The 22,140-nt window shown below is 41.9% G+C and overlaps 1 protein-coding gene across 1 annotated transcript; it reads left to right on the top strand.

The window, feature by feature from the left end:
• The first annotated feature begins 18,970 nt into the window (after positions 1–18,970).
• Positions 18,971–20,443, top strand: IER3 (immediate early response 3). The gene is made up of 2 exons (XM_069073194.1): positions 18,971–19,245; positions 19,396–20,443. Exons 1-2 carry the CDS (start codon positions 19,033–19,035, stop codon positions 19,645–19,647), a joined length of 465 nt encoding a protein of 154 aa, XP_068929295.1. The 5' UTR covers positions 18,971–19,032; the 3' UTR covers positions 19,648–20,443.
• Positions 20,444–22,140: the final 1,697 nt, after the last annotated feature.

The following is a 22,140-nucleotide window of genomic DNA, read 5'->3' as shown; positions in this document are numbered from 1 at the left end:
TGTGGGGTGTGTGTGTGTGTGTGTGTGTTTTTTAAGGAAAACAAAAGCAAAACACCAAAAAACAAGTAAAAGAAACCACACTGCTATTGTTTTTTTTTTTACTATCTGAATCAGCTATGTGCTTTTCAGCAGCCTCAGTAACCTGTTTACTTTATACTCAACTGAAACTAATAAACTTTGAGCAGCCTTTAAAAAAAAAAGAAAAAGAAATGATACAACCAGGGAAGTTGATGGACCATTCCATGCAATGGTCTTCAGGTTCACCAGAGAAATCTTGGCTAACCCAGCTGAAGAGAAGTCTGTCACTTCTCCTACTAGATGTAAAAAGAAGGTAGAGCCCATTACCATGACATGGTTTGATAAGGCAAACAAGATTAGGGGTCTTTTTTTTTGGAGGGCAGTTGGAGTTAAGTGACTTGCCCAAGGTCACACAGCTAGTAAGTATTAAGTGTCTGAGGCCTGATTAGAACCCAGGTCCTCCTGACTCCAGGGCTGGTGCTCTATTCACTGTGCCACCTAGCCTAGCCTAGTCACCCCCAGATCAAGGATCTTATGGGAGTGGAATATAATAGACTCAATTCAGGCATAGGTTGATTTCCTACCTCTGATATGACTGGGAAGGAAGCAGTAAATAAAAAATAGAAAGCAGGAATAGTGTAGCATCCATATAGGGCTCCTTTGCTAACCTGTACTCATATTATTGGGTTGGCTCCCCAGAGAGTGGTTATTTCTCTTGTTTTAAGGTAATCCTGTGGGTATTCCATTCCTAACACAATTGTTCAGGAATGCCTCAACCCCCATCAACGTACTTTCCATTAACAATCATGCAGCAGACATGATTAGCTCATGGCAAATCCATTTACTAAGATGATATAGTAGTACAAAATATTTCTCCCATAAATCTGGAGCACAAATAGAAAGTCCATGGAAAGAATCAACTGCAACTTGTAGTATAATGGTAATGAGACAAATGTGTGTGTAGAATGCAGGTGTGACAAAGGAACCTCACAATCCTGGAGCTGCAGGCCTGTAGCAGCAAGCACCCCAAGCACGTCCTCAGGGTTGCTGCCAACACAGGTTCTTGGATCTGCTTTGATAAAGGAAAGCAACTCAAAATGGGTTAACAAGCTTACTTTAATCAGTCAAACATGTATCGTTTACCTAGTTCAGGGGAAAGAGGTCAGCACCCTGAACTTCAGAGCATACAGACAGAATTATCAAGACAGAAACAGATCAAGTAGACAGATTTCAAACTGTCCAACCATTACATCCATACCCAATCAACATCTGGGTTTTTCAAAGGGGGGGGGGGCCTCTGGACAACGGCTTCCCAGAATCCACATCAAATCACAGAACACTTCTCAAAGTGAGCCCCAAAACAAAGCCTCACATCAGGGCTTATATAGCCTTCTCCTGGCTCAGAGAATGTTTTAACAACCTTATTGACTCACTGGCCAATCAAGAAGTATCTACTGAAAAACAAGCCTCCCACCCCAGGCTCCAGGTGCACTTTAGCCTAGGGGCAGGGAAGATCTTCCAAATTTGCATTCCCATTACAAGGCCTTATAAGACTTTTCTCTGTAGAGCCCCACTGGAGCTCCCCTTGGCCATCTAATCTCGCTTGTCGGTTGCTCAGCTGGGCCCTCAAGATGTGCCTCTCTCCATACTGGTTTTTTTTTTCCACTACCAGGACCTGAGTTCTCAAATATCTACCTTCCTCCTTTGAGCGACTGTATGAGTGTCTACCTGGAATATATATGTCTGTGCTACCTTAACCTCAAACTCTTTCCAGATGATGACCTCTCACTAATTTTTTTTTGTCTTTTTTGGAGGGCAGAAGGCAAGGCAATTGGGATTAAGTGACTTGCCCAAGGTCACACAGCTAGTAAGTGTTAAGTGTCTGAGGCCTGATTTGAACTCAGGTCCTCCTGACTCCAGGACCAGTGCTCTATTCCCTTCGCCACCTAGCTGCTCTCATCAAACCAATCTCCCACTCCTCTCTTTCCCCTCTAGACTACATGGACAATTGGGTACAGGGGAAGAGAGAGAAATCCACCCCCCAAAGGTCTAATTCATGAAACACTCCAAACCTATACTCCCCCCAAACTGAACTGTTACCCCTAGGGCTTCTTTAAAGGTGTATCTAATTTTTGCTCATCCAATGAGGTCACTCCCTTTAATTCTGTAAGAGAAAGTTAAGCACAAATCATAGTATCAGAGTCTAAGCGCATCTTTATAGTTAGTCTAACATTTCATTAACACCTTGTAATTACATTTTGGGCTTTTGTGTTGTCAAGCTGAAAAAAGATCAACTTCCCCATAATAGGCCACAGAGTTTCCAGAAAAGTATAGAAATAGGGGTGATTGGAGTGGCTAGGTGGCACAGTGAATAGAGCACTGGCCCTGGAGTCAGGAGGACCTGAGTTCAAATCAGGCCTCAGACACTTAACACAAAAACTAGCTGTGTGACCTTGGGCAAGTCACTTAACCCCAATTGCCCTTCAAAAAGCAAAAAGAAAAAAAAAAAAGAAAGAAGAAAGAAATAGGGGCAATATCCAGAGTGGAAAAAGGTTGTTGAAAATATGGTTTTCAGAGAGTGTCAACATCTATTATTTTGTTGTTGTTGTCATGAACTCTTTGTGACCCCATTTGGGGTTCTGTTAGCAAAAATACTGGGGTGGTTTGCCATTTCCTTCTTCAGCTCTCATTTTTTTTTTTTTTTGCCTTTTGGAGGACAATTGGGGTTAAGTAACTTGCCCAAGGTTACAGGGCTAGTTTTTTTGTGTGGGTGTTAAATGTCTGAGGCTGGAACCAAACTCGGGTCCTCCTGACTCTGGGCCAGCGTTTTACTCACTGTACCACTTGGCCACCCCCTCCAGCTCTCATTTTACCGATGAGGAACTAAGGCAAAAAGAATTAAGTGACTTGCCCAGGGTCACACAGCTAGTAAGTGTCCTAGGCCTGATTTGAACTCATGAAAATAAAATTTTCCTCATTCCAAGCCCAGTACCACCTCACTACTCTATGATGCTATTAACAATGTTTAATGGCTTCCTTTGGCTTACAGGAAAAAGTCCAAATTTCTTAGCCAGATATTCAAAGCCCTCTGAAAACATGATTTGATTAATGTCTGTTTCTGGCTTTATTTCTTCCTCCTCCTCTTCCTTTGATTAACTAGATTAATTGATTCATTTCCCTTCACAGCACAAACCCCCAGTATGCCTCATATATTCCCACATCGGTAGATTTGTTCATGTTAATATCTAGGTTGTTATGCCCCCCTCCTTCTTTTCCCACTATTCACACCTAAATCTGAACCATTCAAGACCCAGTCTAAATGCCAGCATTTTCATCAATCTTTCACTGACCACCCCAGCCCAAAATGCTCTCCAGACCTCCTCTACACTTCCATGGCACCTATTGTTTAAATCACTCCTTTATGAAGTGAATAGAGCACCAGCACTGGACTCAGGAGGACCTGAGTTCAAATCCAGCCTCAGGCACCTAACACAAAAACTAGCTGTGTGACCTTGGGCAAGTCACTTAACCCCAATTGCCCTCCAAAAAGCAAAAAAAAAAAAAATCAGTTGTTTATTGCTAGATTGAGTTATTTTCCTTGGAGGGAGCACAAGTCTTATCTCCTCAATTAGCCTATAAGTTTCTTAGGATGAGAACCATAAGATCATAAGGTCCTAGATCTACAGGTTGAAGTGACCCTGGCCATCTGATCCAACACCCTCATTTTACAAAGAACCATGTCTTTTGCTTCTTTTTGTCTATTCATTCAAAAACATTTTCAAGTGCCTGTTAAGTAGTGTGGGGGTAGTATATAAAGCAGCTCTGAAGTCAAGAGAATCTAAATTCATGTTCTGTCCCTGACATATACTTCAGAAGTTATGTTACTAAGAGTAAGTCCCTAAATCTCTGCCGAAGGCAACTCTCTAATACTAAATCAGAGGAGCTGCTGTATCCCCGGAGGGACTTTCCAAACAAGGTATTCCCCACAAAAATGAAATCACAGTTTCAGCAATTTAAATTATCTATAGCTACATCTATATTGAAAGATAAAGACAGAGACAAAGACTCAGATACTTATTCCAAACTGTCCTCCCACACAAAAACTCCGTCTTTCTAATAGCACTATTCTCCAGAAATGTTGTTATCCATGATCTCTTCATTGCTAAATCTAATTGCCTTTTCTCAATTCTCATTTTTCTTGACCTCTTGGTATCATTTGACACTATTGGTCATCCTCTCCTCTTTAGATTTTTGTAACACTACTGTCTGCTAGTTCTACACCTGCCTTCCTGCTGCTTCTCAGTTTCTGGTTCCATGTTGTAACTACTAGCCATAGGCATCCTCCAAGGTGATGTGGGCCCTCTTCTCTTTTCCCTCTATACGATATTATTTGGTGATCTCATCAGCTCCCATGGATTCAATTATCATCCCTATACAGAAGATTCCTAGATCCACAGGACCTTAGGACCTCTCCTGAGCTCCAGGCTTGTATCACTATATACAACTGTACTTTATACATTTTGATCTGGATATCTAGTAGGGATATCAATGTCAACATGTCCAAAACAAAACTTAGTATTATTCCTCCAAAACCCTTTCCTCTTCCAAATTTCCTTATCACTGTCAGGGGCACAACCATCCTTCCAGTTACCCAGGCTTACAACCTCAGTGTCATCCTCAACCCCTCACTCTCACTCACTACACATACCCAACCCATTACCAATTTTTGTAGCTTCTACTCTCATAACATTATATGTGTGTATATATACATATATGTGTGCATGTATGTATGCATATATAGACACACATATGTGTGTATCCCCTTCTTTGATAACATAGGCACCATCCTAGTTAAAAATAATTCCAATAATAATTGCTAACCCTTATAAAGATTCTTGTGTCCCAGGCACTGTGCTAAGTGCTTTACAAGTATTATCTCATTTGATCCTCACAACAATTGTCTATTATCACCATTTTACAGAGTAAACTGGGTCAGAGGTTAAGTAACTTGATCATGGTCACACAGTTAGTAAGTATCTAAGGCTAATTTGAACTCAAGTCTTCCTAACTTGAAGCCCTACACTTTATCCCCTGTGCCACCTTCCTGCGTTAGGACTGGTGTTTTTCTTCTTCCAATGGCCCTGTTAGAATCAGGCCCACAATATTGCCTCAAATTTCTCCCCACTCCAATCCATCCCTGAAAATGTTGCCAAAGTGATTTTTCTAACACATAGGTCTGACTGTCACCCATTATACAACAAATATCATATCTCTATTACTTCCAGGACCCAAAATAAAATCCTATGTCTGGTACTTAAAACACTTTATGACTGGGGCCCATCCTACTTTTCCAGTTTTCTTACATGTTAATCCCGTCCAACCTGCTTGCTGCTCCTTAGACAGAACTTTCCATTTCCTGTCTTCTTGTCTTTACATTGGCTGTCCCTGACCCCTTCACTCCTCACCCCCATCTCTGAGTTTCCTTGATTTCCTTAGAGACTCAGCTCAAATCATATCTTCTACAGGAGGCCTTTACTGGTCCTCCAAGGATACTTTCCATATATATCTTGTTATTTACATGACATCTCTCCTTTTAGATTGTGATCCCATTAAGGACAGAATTGTTTTTTATCTTTTCTTCTACCCAGAGTGCTTAGCACAGTGCCTGATATATAGTAAATGCTTAATACAAGTTTGTTGACTGATTATAGAGTTTTAAAACCTAAAACAATACTATCACAGAAGACTTAAAGTTGCAAATGACCCAAAAGGCAAAAGAGAAAAGAATGGTGGAGTAAAAAAAAGTGGCCTGTAGAATATTTCCAACAATGATCTAAGTGCAAGAAGGAATATTTACCTGGAAATGGTTAATGGGAAAAGTTGGGTTGCTCTTGTATGGAGAAAAGGAATAATAGATGGCCAGACTGTTATTTCCAAGTGTTATGCTTGGAAATAAACTTGGTAAAGGTACGAGAAGTAAGAAAAAAATGTAAAATAAAAGCTTATTTTTTCTTTTGCTACACTTCATAAAATGTTAGAGAAATGCATCCAACAAATTGGGTGGGTCAGTTCTAGAAAAACCAAACAACAATGTTTAGTTCCAATAATGGGAGAATGTGAACAATAATCAGACCAGATGAAAAGCTATGTATTCATTCATTCATTAATGTATTCAGTGATCTGCTTCATTGTAAAGAATATACACAGGAATGAATTTAGGGACCCACTGAAGTATCTTAAGTATACATGTAATACATTGTGCTGTAATGACCAGTGTAACGGACACGTAGAGATAAAAGAATCCAAGCCCAGTCAATTAATGAGCATCAGTTTATTAAGCTGGCCAGTGACAGTCTCCCAAGGAACCTTAGGAGAGCTGCCCCGACCATAGGGAAAGGGGGAATATGTAAAAAACCACCAAAAATAGGTGTGGGAAACAAAGTTAGTCTGACAATGGTAGGTAAGTCTGACAATGGTAGATAAGCACATCCGTTGTAGCCAGGCCTTGGTCTGGGCAGTTGTATAGTCCTTGCCCTGATTTATTGTGAGACCCAGATGTCCAGGATCATTCTGACATCTTATCAGGAAATATGGCCAGGTCTGTTTCTCACAAGAGAGGGGCTCCTGGCTAAGCACGTAAGAGTTCAGGAAGAATTCAGCAATTTCCAAACTTGTTACATACAGGGCTTAGTATATGAGGCCATGGGCATTTCAGTGCTAGGGGAACTGGAGGAGATAAACATGGAAAATGGTCCTGAGTGCCATCCTGCATTCCCAGTCCTAGCCTTGCACTCAAATATTTATTGATTAATTTTAGTGCCCCTTTCTGTTCTCTGGAAACAATTCTAAATCAACTTCCTGGGAAAAAAATTGATTTCTGTTCCTCTCTTGGCATATTAAAAGTCCTCCTTGGCTCTATCAATCAAATCAGTCAACTAGGTGTGATTAAGCTCCTGCTTAATGTGTTAGGCAATGGGAGTAGAAAGACAGAAATGAAATAGTGTCTTGCTCTCATGGAGCTTACATTCTGTAGAAGAAACAACACACACATACATAAGGACACAAGAAACATATAAAAAGTAATTTCAGAGGAGCAAGGCACTAGGAGCTGGGGAACCAGAAAAAGCTTCATGTAGGAAGTAGCATTGAAGGAAACAAGGGATTCTAAGAGGTAGAGATGAGGAGGGAGCAAATTCCAGGCATGGGGGATAAGGAATGCAAAGATCAGGCTTTAAATATGAAGTGTTCTAGATCTGTATACCCATAAGCCTGCATACAACCAATTGTGAGAGGATTTGTCTTGCTCATTTAATAAGCATTAGAGATAGGTATACACCATCAATCAACCTATAAAAACATTTGGCCCAGCAGCATTTCCCCTTATATTTTCCCCCACCCACATATCTAATTCATCAGAATCATGGGTTCTGCCCCATCTACCACAGTCATTACTTTAACTAAAATAATATCTGTCTTTCCTGGAGAGGAATGTCCTGAATTCCTGAAGCCCTAGGTAAGCTGGTAGTCCCTATTATTGGTCCTGATTCATTAGAGGAAGCCCCAAAGGTATCTAAGCAGCCCAATTTAGCTCCCCATCCCACAGTGTCTACTACATAAGAGCCTAAAAGTGTGGTCCCAGTTACTGTTTTAATTAACTCAGGTTTCTGGGCTAGAGTCACTTCTAAAATTTTAGCACTGTAGCAGTCACATCTGAAAATCTAAGTACTGTTAAGTTAAGACTGAAAGGCACTGAGGGGGGTGTAAAAGACCGGTGATCATGCTTATAATCCAAACTGGAGCCTCTCATTTGATGAATGAACAGTTTCCAGATTGGGAAAACAATGACACCCTCCCTTCCTCATATTCATCAGAATAGGAGAAGGGGTCATAATTGCACGCCAGAACACCAGTAATTGCTGACGTCCTAAGGCCAGGGGGCCCATGAGTCTACATAGAAAAACAATTAGAAAGGAGGGCTCAGGCCTGTGTTTCTCTGGCCAGACACAGCTTCCTGTTTCATGAGCTCATGGCCAAAGTCAGGCAGGCAGTGAGTGCAGAGGAGGGAGCAAGTGAGCTCGATTTTTCCCTAACTTGGCTCTGAGTCACCAACTTTTCCCTTCCAAGAAAACCACCCATACAGACCCTGCCTGGCTTCCTTTCACACTCCTGCTCTCAATTTCAAACACACTATCTCCACACCACGTACACCCACAGTTGAGCTGGAAGTAGGGGAGGGCAGGCTGAGCCTCTGGGTCCTGCTCATAACCACATAGAGCTAAAGGTGAATGGATCCTCAGCCTTTGAAGAAAGGGGGCCAGCCACGGGGAACCTCTTCAGGAGCAACATGATCCATTTCTTAGCTTCACAGTATGGACAGAAGACAAATCAGAAAAGTGAGCCTGAAGGAGAAGTGTAAGGTGGGTGTAGTTAGGACAGGAAGAGAGTGTCAGTCAGGGTACAGATTTCTATATTCTTATCAGTCAAATACTCCTCTCCCGATTAAGCTGCATCCTGGCAGGGTCCAAACTGTGCTATGCAGATTCTGAAGAAACACTACGTCTCTAATGGTCATAACATGTCTAGTTACTGAGAGCCCCCAAAGGCTGGCACCTACCCCATCCCCTTGCATCAGGGAATAAGTGACTATAGATTGACCATTTTCCCCAAATGAGTTGCCATTGGGGTCACTCATTAACCTCATAACCCCAGAATTCGGCCTTCCTTCTTTAACACATGTCCTCTACACACAGCTGTACCTGGCAAAGGAAGACTGGAAGGAGCAGGGAAGAAAATCCCTTCTCTTTTGCCTCAATGGGGACCACAAATACATTGACTTTAAGTAAGAATCTTAGAAGTTGAAAAAGCCATGTAAGGCCAAAATGGGAATTTGTCTTCCTAGATTATGTGTGTTTATGATGGGGGTTTTACTTTTTGAGCTTTTTTGTTGTTGTTTAGGTTCAGTGGGGGTGGGGAGGGATAATGGGAAGGATAGATATAAATATGAGTAAAATAAAATAAATTTATTTTTTTTTAATGAAAAGCCATGAAACCTACCTGATATGGTAGGGAGAAAAAGACCAATGCACACACACACATACACATTCCCTGTTAACCATCAGCAAAAGATATTGTTCTTCAATCCTTTGTCTTCCCACCCTCCTCTTCCCTACCACCATCTTTGTTTACATGTGCCTGGTTACAATCTTTCTACCATGATTTCTCCCCTTTTCATCTCTTTTCTCTATTCCTGAATGTTTCCTACACCACCAGTCATCCATTCCCCAAATTGTCAGTTTCCCTTTCCTTAGATTCCTTTATTCCCAACTACTCCTTTCCTAATTCCCCCTAAGCCTTGGTCCTCTACTCCCCAAGCTGTCCTTTCTTGTCACACCAAATAGAATAGTAACCCACTGTTATATAAATTAGCTTTGTAGGAAATGGGTTCCCTCGACTTACCAATGTCTGATTCAATACAGTGTAACCCTGATTCTAGACTTCCTTCCCAGTACCACTGAAGAGAGGCATGGGAGCTTGATGGGTAGAATCCTAAGATTACCCTTAAATTCTACAGAGGCCATAGGAAGGAGGATGGGAACACAGAGATGGAGGGTGGGGATGTATAGGGCACAAGGACTTCTGGATGTGGGATACTGGGATCTCTGGAGAGAGGAGGGGTATGAAGGCCTAAATGGAAACAAGGCAAAAATATAGAAGGAAGAGGGAATAAGATATTCATGAATATGAAGAAATAAAAACAAGGGAGCCGTGGCAGAACATGGCCTGTATTATGGGCCTGCATTATTAGGATTGGAGCAGTGGGAACCAGTCCAGCCTTAATCTCAGGCCTCCCCAGTGCTTCCTGATGCAATCAATAGCTCACCCTCCCCCCCCCCACACACACCCCATACACATATATGCTTAATGATTCACTTTCAACCTTTCCTTCTCTTCCTGTATGGGAAAGGGGTACTGAGACCTTAGGTGGGGGCAAGTGGTAGGTGGGGAGAAAGGGGAAATTGGATACCTACATCTCTGAGGGAAGCAGGAAGTGGGGGATGGAAAGGAGCCAAAGGTTTAAGGTTAAGATCCCTGAGTGATCCAGTTCCTGCTCACCCCACAACAAGGCTAAGGAGGTGGTGGAAGAATTAACAAGACCTGCCTAGCTGGGAGATCCACTTGAGTGAGCTGAGCTGGGACAGTTAGTTGCAGATGTTGGAGGGGGATGGGGGAGAGGACTGGAAGCTGTGTCCGGAAACTCCCCCTTAATTTTCCCTCCCCCTCTTAATGCCCTGGAGAAATTTTCCATCATAAACAAGGGTCAATGAATTCTTGTCTCTGCCTCCCTCCTACCAGTATACAAGCTGGTTTATAGGATCACAGGATTTTAGAGCTAGAAAGAACGTTAGAGGTCATCTAGTTTACCCTACTCCCCTTCATTTTACAGAGGAAGAAACTGAACCACAGAAATGGGAAATGACCTGCCCAGGAGAGGGGAAGATGGCATTCAAAACTATGTCTTCTAACTACAAGTTCAATGCTCAATATATGATATCATAGGTAGACTTCTTCTATTATCAATCCTATCACTCAGGCTTATTTGTCTGTCTTTATGTTGAATGCAGAGCCATTCAAAGGAACATACCCATACCCACACACAGACACATACCCATCCCCACATCCCCCATACACTCCCCAACACCCCCCCACAGGCTCCCAGTGTGTATGTATATAGATAGGGGCACTATGTCTTTGCGATTTTTATGTGTGCTTGTGAAAAAGATATGTGTTTATGTATATTAACTGTGTTTTGTACAGGAATGTATGAGAAAAGAAGAGGCATGTGCAGGCTGGGAAAAAGTGTGTGTATATATATGTGAATGTCTCTTTGTATGTGGAAGAAATGTCTAATGTGTTTGTGAAAGAGGTATAGGTCTATAGAAGAAGTATAGAGAGAATAGACTAGGGAAGAGGTAAAGAGGAATGTGCATAAACAAAAGATAAATGAATCTGTGGTGTGGTGGAAAATTCCTGGCCTACAAATCAGAAGACTTAGCTCTAATGCTATTCTTTGCCACTAATGAATTGTTCGGGTCTCAGCATGTCTATTAAACTCTCTAGGCCTCAGTTTCCTCATTTATAAAATGAGGGGGTTGAACCAGATAATTTCTAAAGATCCTTCCACTTCCTGGCATTCTATGCCTCTATGTGTACACGTAGGCAGACAGTATCTGCCTGAATATGGAATTATTGTGAGGTTGTCCCTACAGTATGTGCATGGCAGAGTGGTAAAAATATGTGCACCCCTTTGTAGTACAGTGTGTTTCTTTTTGCAGCTATGTACTTTCTGTAGGTTTGGGTGAGAGAGGTCACATTAGTGAATCTGAGAATCTTAGAGCTGGAAAGAAGTCACTTGGTCCAACATATATGTGGTCCATATAATATATGAATCAATCTATGACATCCTTAGAAGTGATCACCTGGCCTTTCAATCTGAGCTGTAGTAAGGGGCTATGAAAACAGCTTATGGAGCATCTAGGTGGTGCAGTGAATAGAGCACCAGCCCTGGAGCCAGGAGGACCTGAGTTCAAAATACAGCCTCAGACACTTAACACAAAAACTAGCCTTGTGACCTTGGGCAAATCACTTAACCCCAATTGCCCTACTTTCCTCCTTCCAAAAAAAAAAAAAAGCAAAGAAAGCAGCTTATTCCCCAGTTTTCAGCCCTCTCTCACAGGCTTTCTTTCTCCAACTCCAACACCTTCCACCTCTATAACCATGAAAGAACAGGCCATCTCCTTCAAGGAGGACTTCCTGCCGGTAGCATCATCCTGCTATCTCCAAGAGAGCAGTGGCCCCATCAAGAGAGTTAAGCCCTAGGATAAGAACTCACTATTTGACAAAAACTGCTGGGAAAACTGGAAAATAGTATGGCAGAAATGGGGCATAGACCAGTATTTTACACTATATACCAAAATAAAGTCTAAATGGGTACACAATCTAGATATAAAGGCTGATACTGTTAGCAGTCTGGGAGAGCAAGGAATAGTTTACCTATTTTTACCTATCAGATTTAAGGAGAAGGGAAGAATTTATGACCAAACAAGAGATAGCATTACAAAATGCAAAATGGCTAACTTTGATTGCATTAAACTAAAAAATTTTTGTACAAATAAAGCCAATGTAAGCAAGATTAGGAGGGAAGTGGAAAATTGGGAAAGAAATTTACAACCAGTATCTCTGATAAAGGTCTCATTTCTAAAATATACAGAAAACTGAGTCAAATTTACAAGGATACAAGTCATTCCCCAATTGATAAATAGCCAAAGGATATGAACAGGCAGTTTTCAGAGGAAGATATTAAAGATATTTATAAACATATATAAAAATGCTGTAAATCACTATTGATTAGAGAAATGCAAATCAAAACAACTCTCAGGTACCACATCTCACCAGTCAGATTGGCTAAGATGACAAAACAGGAAAATGATAAATGCTGGACAGGAGGTAGAAAAATTGGAACGCTAATGTAGTTGGTGGAGTTGTGAACTGATCTAACCATTCTGGAGAACAATTTGGAACTATGACCAAAGGGACATAAAAAAAGTGCATACCCTTTGACCCAGCAATAGCACTTGTAGGGCTACATCCCAAAGAGATCACACAAGTGGGAGGAGGACCCATGTGTACAAAAATATTGATAGCAGCTCTTTTTTGTGGTGGCCAAGAATTGGAAATCAAGGGGATGCCCACCAATTGGGGAATGGCTGAACAAGTTGTGGTATATGAATATAATGGGACACTATTGTGCTATAAGAAACGAGGAGCAGACAGACTTCATAATAACATGGAGAGACTTATATGAACTGATGCTGAGTAAGGAGAGCAGAACCAGGAGAACTTTATACACAATACAGACACATCATATCTGTGATGACTGACTTGGATAGACTGGGCTCCTCTCAGCAATGCAAGGTTATGAGACAGCCCCAAAAGACTCATGATGGAGAGGGCCATCCCCATCCAGAGAAAGAGCTGCAGAGTCTGAGTGCAGACTGAAGCAAACTCCTTGTCCTCTCTCTTTTGTATTTCATTTTGTTTCGCTCCTTCTTTCTTGTTGTTCACTCCATTGGTTATAATCCATCTTTACAAGCTGACCAATGTTTAATGTGAAGGCATTTGTAGAATCTATATCAGATTGCATGCTGCCACGGTAGGGGGGAGGAGGGGGAGAAAATCTGGAACTCAAGGGACTGTGGAACTGAATGTTGTAAACTCAAAGTAAATACATTTTTTAAAAGAGAGAGAATTAAGCCACTACTGCAGGGGAAGCATGCACTTAAACAAATAGCTGCAGGTAAGTAGCACACAAAGGCACAATGGATCCAAAGGAACAAAGGGTGCTTTCCTTCTGGAGGGTAACTTAGCAAATGTCATCAGATATGGCCCCCCACCCAGGCCCTTAACTTTGCCTTTAAGACTAAGTATAAGCAGGTGTTTGGAGGAGGAGGAGACACACAGCTTTAGAGGTATTTTGCTGGCAATCTTGCCTCTGGTACTGCAGCTGGAGCCACTTTTCTCTGCTCTGTCTACCCCTTGGATTTTGCAAGAACCCACTAGGCAGCTAATGTTGGGAGATCTGGCACTGAGAGAGAATTCAAAGGCCTAGGAGGCTGCCTTGTGAACATCACCAAGTCTAATGGAATTTGGGGCTTGTATCAAGGTTTCAATGTCTCCGTGCAGGGTATCATTAGCTATAAAGCAACTTACTTTGGCATCTATGGGAGCAAAAGGCATGCTCCCAGATTGGAAGAATACTTATTGTGATAAGGTGGATGACTGCACAATCAGCTGTAGCAGGTGTGGTCTCCTATCCCTTTGATACAGTAAGGTGGCGAATGATGATGCAGTCTGGGCACAAAGGAACTAATATCATGTACACTGAGACAATTGTCTGCTGGAAGAAATTTGCTAAAGATGAGGGTGGCAAAGCTTTCTTCAAGGGTGCCTGGTTCAGTGTTCTTAGAGGCATGGGTGGAGCTTTCACGCTTGTCCTGTATGATAAATTGAAGAAAGCAATCTAAGTACATCCTAAAAAAAAAAAAAAAGGAACCAGTGAATATAGATCATGTAGAATACTTAACCATACTTAGCATTTGGAACATTGACTTTCAAGAAATTCCTGTTGGAGGGGTGGCCAGGTAGCACAGCAAGTAAGAGCACCAGCCCCTGAGTCAGGATGACCTGGGATCAAATCCGGGCTCAGACACTTAGCACCCATCCAGAAACACCTGGCCGAGTAACCTTGAGCAAGTTACTTAACCCCAATTGCTTTAAAAAAAAAAAAAAGAAAGAAATTCCTGTTGGGATGACTAGGTGGTGCAGTGACTACAGCACCTGCCCTGTAGTCAGAAGCACCTGAGTTCAAATTTGGCCTCAGACCCTTAACACTTACTAGCTGTGTGACCTTGGGCAAGTCACTTAACCCCAATTACCCTGCCTTTCCCCTTCCAAAAAAAGCAAAAAAACAAAAACAAAAACAATTTCTGTTGTCTCTTTCATCCAGGCCACATCATGTTTCTAGGGGAGCCAGCAAAAGCTCTTAGAAAAAGGGACTTGTTTATTTTGATCTATTATTCACACAGTGGAACTGATGATTCAGTATATTGATTTTATTGGTTTTGGGGAAAATAAGAATTAATATGGGTCCAACCATCTAGTCTAAATGCACCATAAATTTGTGTTTAAGTATTTATTTTTAAAAAATCATGTCTCAGGGCATCTGGGCAGTGCAGTGAATAGAGCACCAGCCCTGAAGTTAGGAAGACCTGAATTCAAACCCAACCTCAGACACTTGACACTTAACTAGCTGTGTGACCTTGGGCAATTGCCTTACCTTACTCCCCTTCCCCTCAAAAATCATGTCTCTCATTTGTACTTAAGCACTATATATATGATTTTGCACAGCTATTTGGCAGTTATGATGATCTGTGTTGGGTATTATGTTGTAAAACAATAAATACACAGAAGATTTTTTAAAAAGTGATCACCCAGCCTTAGTGAAAGCACCTCCAATCAAAATTAGGTTAAGAACTAGGGGTAAGACAAGATGGGAACAGCCACCCAGGGTACAACATTCAGGAATTGTCCTTTTTAATATAATTTTTTATAAATGTACACATTAATACCAAAAAACTGCCTCCATGATACTTGATTCTTAAAATAAATTCATTTGGGGTGGCTAGGTGATGCAGTAAATAAAGCACAGGCCCTGGAGTCAGGAGGACCTGAGTTCAAATTTGGCCTCAGACACTTAACACAAAAACTAGCCTTGTGACCTTGAGCAAGTCACTTAATCCCAATTGTCCCTCCAAAAAGCAAATTAAAAAAAATCCATTTGCAGATGTTTCAACAAAGACTGAAAGCTTCCCATTATAGTACATAAAACACAAGTGTGCAGTTTTCAAGTGCAAGGGGAAACTTACATTTTCAAATCTTGCACAAATAACTTGTCCAGATCTGTCTCCAATGAGGAATAACTTAATAAAACTTCCTAAAGCAGCTGGCTCCATTATTAGACACTTTTGATAATTGGTAAGGTCATCTTTTACCTCCTGTAATTTATAGAATCACAAGATTCTAGAAGAGGAAGAAACCCCTGAGGTCATCTGGTCCAACCCCCTTATTTCACAAATAGGAAAAGTACAGTCCAGAGAAGTAGTGACTTTAAAAGTTATAGGAGGAAGAACACACACACACACGCACGCACACTAACAACCTAGATCTTTTTCAAATGAATTGCTATCAAGCCACCTTTTTTTTCCTCCTCGCCCCTCTCCTGATATTTGTGGAGTTGTTTCTTTAATGCCTACAAGTAGGACTTTATACTCATGCCTAATAAAAGTCGTCTTGTTAGATTTGGCCCAGTGCTTCAACCTTTTGAGAACATTTTGGATCCTTACTCTGTTCTCCATAGGATTAACATTCTCCCAGTTTACGGATCAGTAAATCTTCCAGAGTGCTAACTCTCCCAAATTATGAATAATGATTTAAAGTAAGAAAAAATGTCAAAAATCTTAGCTTTCCTTCATTCACATGCTTCCAGATGTATTAAGATTGTTTAATTGCCTCTCTAGCATTTTCTTTTTATCTGCTTCATACAACTTCTGCTCATTGACTCTACTCTCAGGAATCTCACAAAATTAATCTAATCCTTCTAGATGACACCTCTCCTGGCAGTTGAAGACAGAAATTATGTCCCCTCTAAGCCAATCCTCTTCTCTAGGATAGACTTCCCCAGTTTTTTCAAACATTTTTACATGGTTTTGATATTCGTGCCATCCTTCATCATCCTCCTCTGCACTGCAGTTTGTCAATATCCTTCCTAAAATATGATGCCCAGCTCTTACTGCTCTGAGCGTGGTCTAACTAGTTATTATTGATGTTGTTACTGTTTGTTTACAGAATCACAGGATTAGAAATTTTGAAGACAGGTCATCTGCCATCTAGCTTAACATATAACTAAAAAGAATCCCCTACTAAAGCATACTTAAGAAAAGGTCGCTCAGCCTCAGCTTGAAAACGGCCAAGGAGGGGGAGCCCACCACCTCTATATTCAATAATTGAACCTTTCAGACAGCTCTAGTAATTAGAAGTTTTTCCTGACATCAAGCCTAACTTTGCCTCTCTACAACTTCTACCCACAGTTCCTAGTCCTGCCCTTTGGGGTCAGTCAGAACGAATCTAATCCCTTCTCCATATGACAGCTCTTCAAACACTTGAAGATATTTAGCTATCACGTCCCCCTGTGTCTTTCCTTCTCCAGGTTAAATATCCCCATTTCCTTCAGTCAATGTTCATATAACATGGACTCAAGTCCCTCCACTATCCTATTGTTTTTTTTTTCTGAATACCCTCCCAATTTTTCAATGTTTTTAAACCATGGCACTGAAAACTTAACAATACTCCAGATGTAGTATAACAAGGGCAGAGTACAGCAGAATGAATATCACCTTCACCAACACTCGTATAAACAGAGTCAATGAGATGCACAGTTACAGGCAGATGCGTGGACCAGGGTAAGCACCAGGAAAAGACACAGAGGTACTGTTTGTATGAAACCCAGAAAACAACAGCAGCAACAACAGCAAATACCAAGCACCCTGAGAAACATAGATCATACTCACAATTTGCAGAAAAACTCAGAGACAAAGTGCAGAGACAAAAATGGAGAAACGCCAAAGCAAAAATTTGTGTACAAGGATACAATCAGTCATACAGCAATGTTAAAGCAAGAACAAGACTGTTTGCACACAAATGCGCTCATCACATATTAGAGATCTTTATTTATACCCCTTACTCTGACCTGCAAAAAATTTCAAGAAGAGACATAGAAAAGTATTCGTCCGTCCATTTCCATTAGACTCAACCTAGAGCCAGAAACAAATGCATTTGTTTATGCTGACAGAGACCAAACATGCACACACATATCCATGGTCTCCGATATCTCATGTATACATATCTTATCTTGCCTTGTTTTTATAAATACAAGTATATATCTTATTTCCCTCAGTAGGATATAATATGTATCCTATGTATTGTGTAGGATCACAAAATTTAGACTTAGAAGGTATTGTATCATTCATATAGAGCTAGAAGTCACTTTATAAATCATCAAACTCAACTACTTCATTTTATAGATGAGAAAATTGGAGACCCAGAGAGTTTATATCACTTGCACAATGTCAGGCAGAGTCAGGATCCAAACTGAAATCTTCTGATTCCAAATCTTTCCAAGATGTCATGCTCCCACTCCTCACCTTCAGAAATAATTTCGTCCAGCTCCTTCATTTTTCAAAGGCAGAAATTGAGACCCAAAGAGAAGTGACTTACTCAGGGTCATATAGGCAATGAAATAGAAAAGGGATTAAAATCTAGATGTATTGGCTTCAAATCTAGTAATTGGATTATGCTGTTTATGGATCCCCCTCCATATCAAATATAGTACTCAATAAGTTCATTGAAAGAAGAATGTAAACACACAGTTGTAAACAAAGGAAAAAACTACACATAGGGATTCCATACCCTTTCCTTTGATATTACAAAACTTTAGACTGCATTCACAGAAAAAGTATTACAAAGAAGTGTAGACAAAGGAGGTTGATTAGTCCTATTATTCTCTGGGAGCCACAGTTTAAAAAGGATATCGATATAAGCCGTAAAGTATACAAGGGAAAATAACCAGGATAGTGAAAAGGCTTCAGTACTGATGGGAGGAGGATTGGTTGAAGGAACTGAGAATATTTAGCCTGGAGAAAAGCAGATTCAGGGGGAATGTGATAAGTGTCTTCAAATATTCAAAAGATTTTCTCGTGGAAGAAAGATTAGACTTATTTGGTTGGAACCCAGATGGTAGAACCAGAATTCAGGGGTGGAAATTGTAAAGAGGCAACTTTAGGCTCTATAACAGGAAAAAACTTCCTAATAATTAGAGCTGTCTAAAAATCTTGAGAGGTGATGGGACCCCCTTCTTAGGGGAAGTCTTCAAATAAACGGTGGTCAGGTATAGTATAGTGGAGATTTTATTGATTATGTGTTGGATTATATGGCCATAAAGGTCCCTTCCAACATTCACATTCCCTGATTTTGCAATTCTCCATAATGACTGAGTTGTCTACGTGTATATACATGACTGTGTATTTTTGTCTTTAAATTCTTGTGGAAGCCGCAAGTCGGGACGTGTGCCCACACCCACCTTCCAGTCCAGCTGACTGTGTCCCTAACCTCCCCCACATCTCCCTCCCACCAAGGGTGTCAGGTATTGCGTAGTCTCGCTCCTCTACCCCCACCCCCCACCGCTCCTCCTTGCCTAACCCGCAGGAATTTCCTTGTCTCCTCCTGCTTTTGCCCCGTCACCCAATAGCGCTAAAATATGGTGAGGGCGGTCCTGCCCAGCCTGCTCCATAACTAGCTCGGCTTAAGGCACAGTCCCCATTCCTCGCTCCAGCTCTAAGCACCATGTGTCATAATCGAGCCTCCGTCCCTGCTGCACCCCTTACCCTGGCTCCAACCCCGGGCCCTATCCCCAGTCCTTCGCGTCGGCGAAGGTCCGGGCCGGAGATTTTTACTTTCGACCCCCTCCCAGAGCCTGCCACTTACCGATCCGCGCGCTCCAGCACAGCCCACAGGGTAATTCGCAAGCGCAGCCGAAGAGTTCTCTACCCTCGAATGGTGAGTGCTCCATCTCCAAGACCTAGAAAGTAGGGAGAACTGGAAGGACAGAATGGGGCCACAGGACCTGGCTCTTTGGTCCCAGGGACCAGGTGGGGCAACTAGATGCCTGAGTCTCTTTCCTTACTACTTTATAACATTTTTTCTCAGGTTCGACGCCAGCAACCTGCAGAGGATCCCAATCCGGCCAGACGGCTCCTCTTCCTCCTCCTCACTGTGGTCTTTTGCCAGATTTTGATGGCCGAGGAGGGAGGTCCCGCGCCTCCAGCGCTGGAAGAATCCGCCAACGACCCCACTCCAGCGCCTCCAGTTGTGGAGTCCCAAAACTTGACGTCTGAGTCTCCGGACTACACCACCGTGGACATCAGCGCCTTACTCCAACAGCACCCGGCAGCCTTCTAAACCACAACCCTACCCCAACAAAAAAAACAAAAAGCAACACAGAATCGAGGGGTAGGAAAGGGCTTATGCCGAGCTGAGGCTGGACCTGGGGCACTCTCGAACTTAGAACACTAAAACCAAAGAATGACATCAGTGCCACAGGGCCCAAGTCCCAGAGCTGGAGTAAACATAGGGTAGATAGAGACTTGTCTTGCCATCTTTGGTGCAGGGGAGAAGAGACATTAATTTATTGCTGTTATTCCTAGGTAATAATATTTATATACAGTTTTTATTTATGTACCATCCCCCTAAGGGGGGGGGGGTGATGGTGATGGGAGAAGGGTATATGTAGTATTTATTTTAATTTATATGTTGGAGAAGAGAGATGTGCCTCCAACTTTCTGCAATGTTTTGGTTTTGTTTTATTTATTGAGATATTCTAGTGAGCTGCTGAAGTTAGGATTCCCTAAACCAAACTAAAGCTGAGGGTAGGGAGAAGGCCTGGAAAAGGAATTAACAGAAATTGGGAGGTGATGGGTAACTGGGACTGGGGAACTGAATCAAGGGAGGGGTTGGGAGAGAAAGAAGGTTAGTGATAGCAATAGGGGTGATATTTTTAGGGATGACAATATCCACCCCACATACTCAAATCTTAATTCAGTGGTGCCTACTTGTGTGAGGCCCCATAAGGGATAAAGGGTTCTTTGACCACCTATTACTCAGAAACTGCCCCCAAGGGGCTGGGGTGTGGGGTGGGTCTATTGCCTTGTATGTTCTATGAACAGTAAATAAAATTGATTTTACTGCTGGAAACAAACCTTGTGTCTGTGTCTTGAGACTGGTTCTTCTTTTTACTTGAGAATAGCAGCTTGATATAATACAAAGAAGGTTAGAGTAGTTTTTTCCCCTAGTTATTTGACTTTGGAAAAGTCACTTCAATTTCTTAAAGCCTTATTTTCCTACTCTGTAAAATGGGGTGGAGAAGCAGCTTAGAAAAATGGATTAAGGTGTTAAGAATGAAATGGGTTTGTCAAGGTCCTGAATTTGACACACCAACTGTTCCAACTTCAAAAGTCATTTAAGCTCTTAGAGATCTCAGGAAACTCCAAGGTCGGAAGTTACAGATAAATTGCCAACTTTCATCTGTGGAAGGAATTACCATACCTGGAGTTCCTTATACTGAGGAAACCATTAGCTCAAACCTATGAGATGGTAATTAATGCTACTTTCACTACTTACCTCACAGAATTATTGTGAGGATCAAGTATATTTCAGTGTAATGAAAATTCTATTCACTGGACTTGGAGTCCAATGAAGCAGACCTGGCTTCAAGACTGGTTCTGTCAAATGCTAGCTGTGTGACCTTGGGCTAGTCACTTAACCTCTATGGCTGGCTTAAAATCATTTATAAATGGCCTACTGCCAGGCCAATGGAAGATACAAAGAAAGGCAAAAAAAAAAAAAAATCCCTGCTCTCAAGTAGCTTACAGTCCAATGGGGGAGACTAGGTACCAACAAGGCATATCAAGGATAAATTAGAGATATTTTCTAGGCCTCATTTCCTAATCTGTAAAAGGAGAGGGTTAGACTCAATATCCTCGAATGCCCCTTTCACATCTAACTCTATGATCTTATGATTCCCTTGATTCCTGGACATCCTAAGGTCCCTGCTGATCTCCAATTAATTTCTTCTCATGGACTCAGCAGTTTGCAACATCCAGATGACAGGTATATTTTTGAGCTGGAAGGTGCCTTTCAGGTCCATCACATCCAACTCCTGATTCATTAAATCAGGAAACAGATCTATGGAAGGGATAGATAAAGTCGAAGGAGGACTTTTAATAAACAAAGCTAGCGCCTTAGGAACGAAAAGATTTCAAAAACAAAAGAGTCCAGCGACTCAAGGGGATTCCAGTCTAATGGTAGAGGAGAGGGCACAGAAAGGAGTACAGTAGAAGGTAAAGTGAGTGTTTCTGCTACCTCCTCCTTCATTGCCTTCCGAGAGTACCTTCCTTTTTCACTGTACAGATCTTGTTTATACAATTTTTGTTCCCGGAAGGCCTTTCTTTGCATCTCCAGCACTTGTCGAAGTGCCTGGTCTCCAGTAAGTACATCTCGACTGACCGACTGACCACACGGGCAAAGGAAAGATCTGACCAAGGGATCAAGAAGCCTTTTTTAAGCTTCTACTGGGTGCCAAGTACTGTGTCACGCACTGTAAAATCCGAGGCAGTCTGAGCTCCGGTGCCTACCCTCTTCATAACCTCCCCTTCCAAGAAAAAATAATGATAATTTGCCCGGACTCAAGCATTCAGCACCCCGTTTCCGACAAACGGATATGACTGCACACGGTTACAAGGCAGCGGGCAAACCCAGGATGGAGCAACATCCTCAGGGCGGTGGCTTGCCCGGGTGCACGAGGGTGGAAGGGTCCAGGAAGGGTCAAGGAGAGAGGAGGGGGCGGGATGCCCACCAGCCTCAGCAGCCCCTGCTTCCCTCCAGGGCTCCCGCAGC

The sequence above is a fragment of the Petaurus breviceps genome, unplaced genomic scaffold (genome assembly GCF_028583685.1).
Source record: "Petaurus breviceps papuanus isolate PSGF00001 unplaced genomic scaffold, PetGlider_PUasm1.0 90865, whole genome shotgun sequence".
Taxonomy (NCBI): Eukaryota; Metazoa; Chordata; class Mammalia; order Diprotodontia; family Petauridae; genus Petaurus; species Petaurus breviceps.
This window is presented reverse-complemented; position numbering and strand designations above follow the sequence as displayed.

Coding starts and splice junctions, on each gene's coding strand:
- IER3 (XM_069073194.1), top strand. CDS start 19,033: ATGTGTCATAATCGAGCCTCCGTCCCTGCTGCACCCCTTACCCTGGCT. Junction 19,246..19,395: donor GAGTTCTCTACCCTCGAATG/GTGAGTGCTCCA, acceptor ATTTTTTCTCAG/GTTCGACGCCAGCAACCTGC.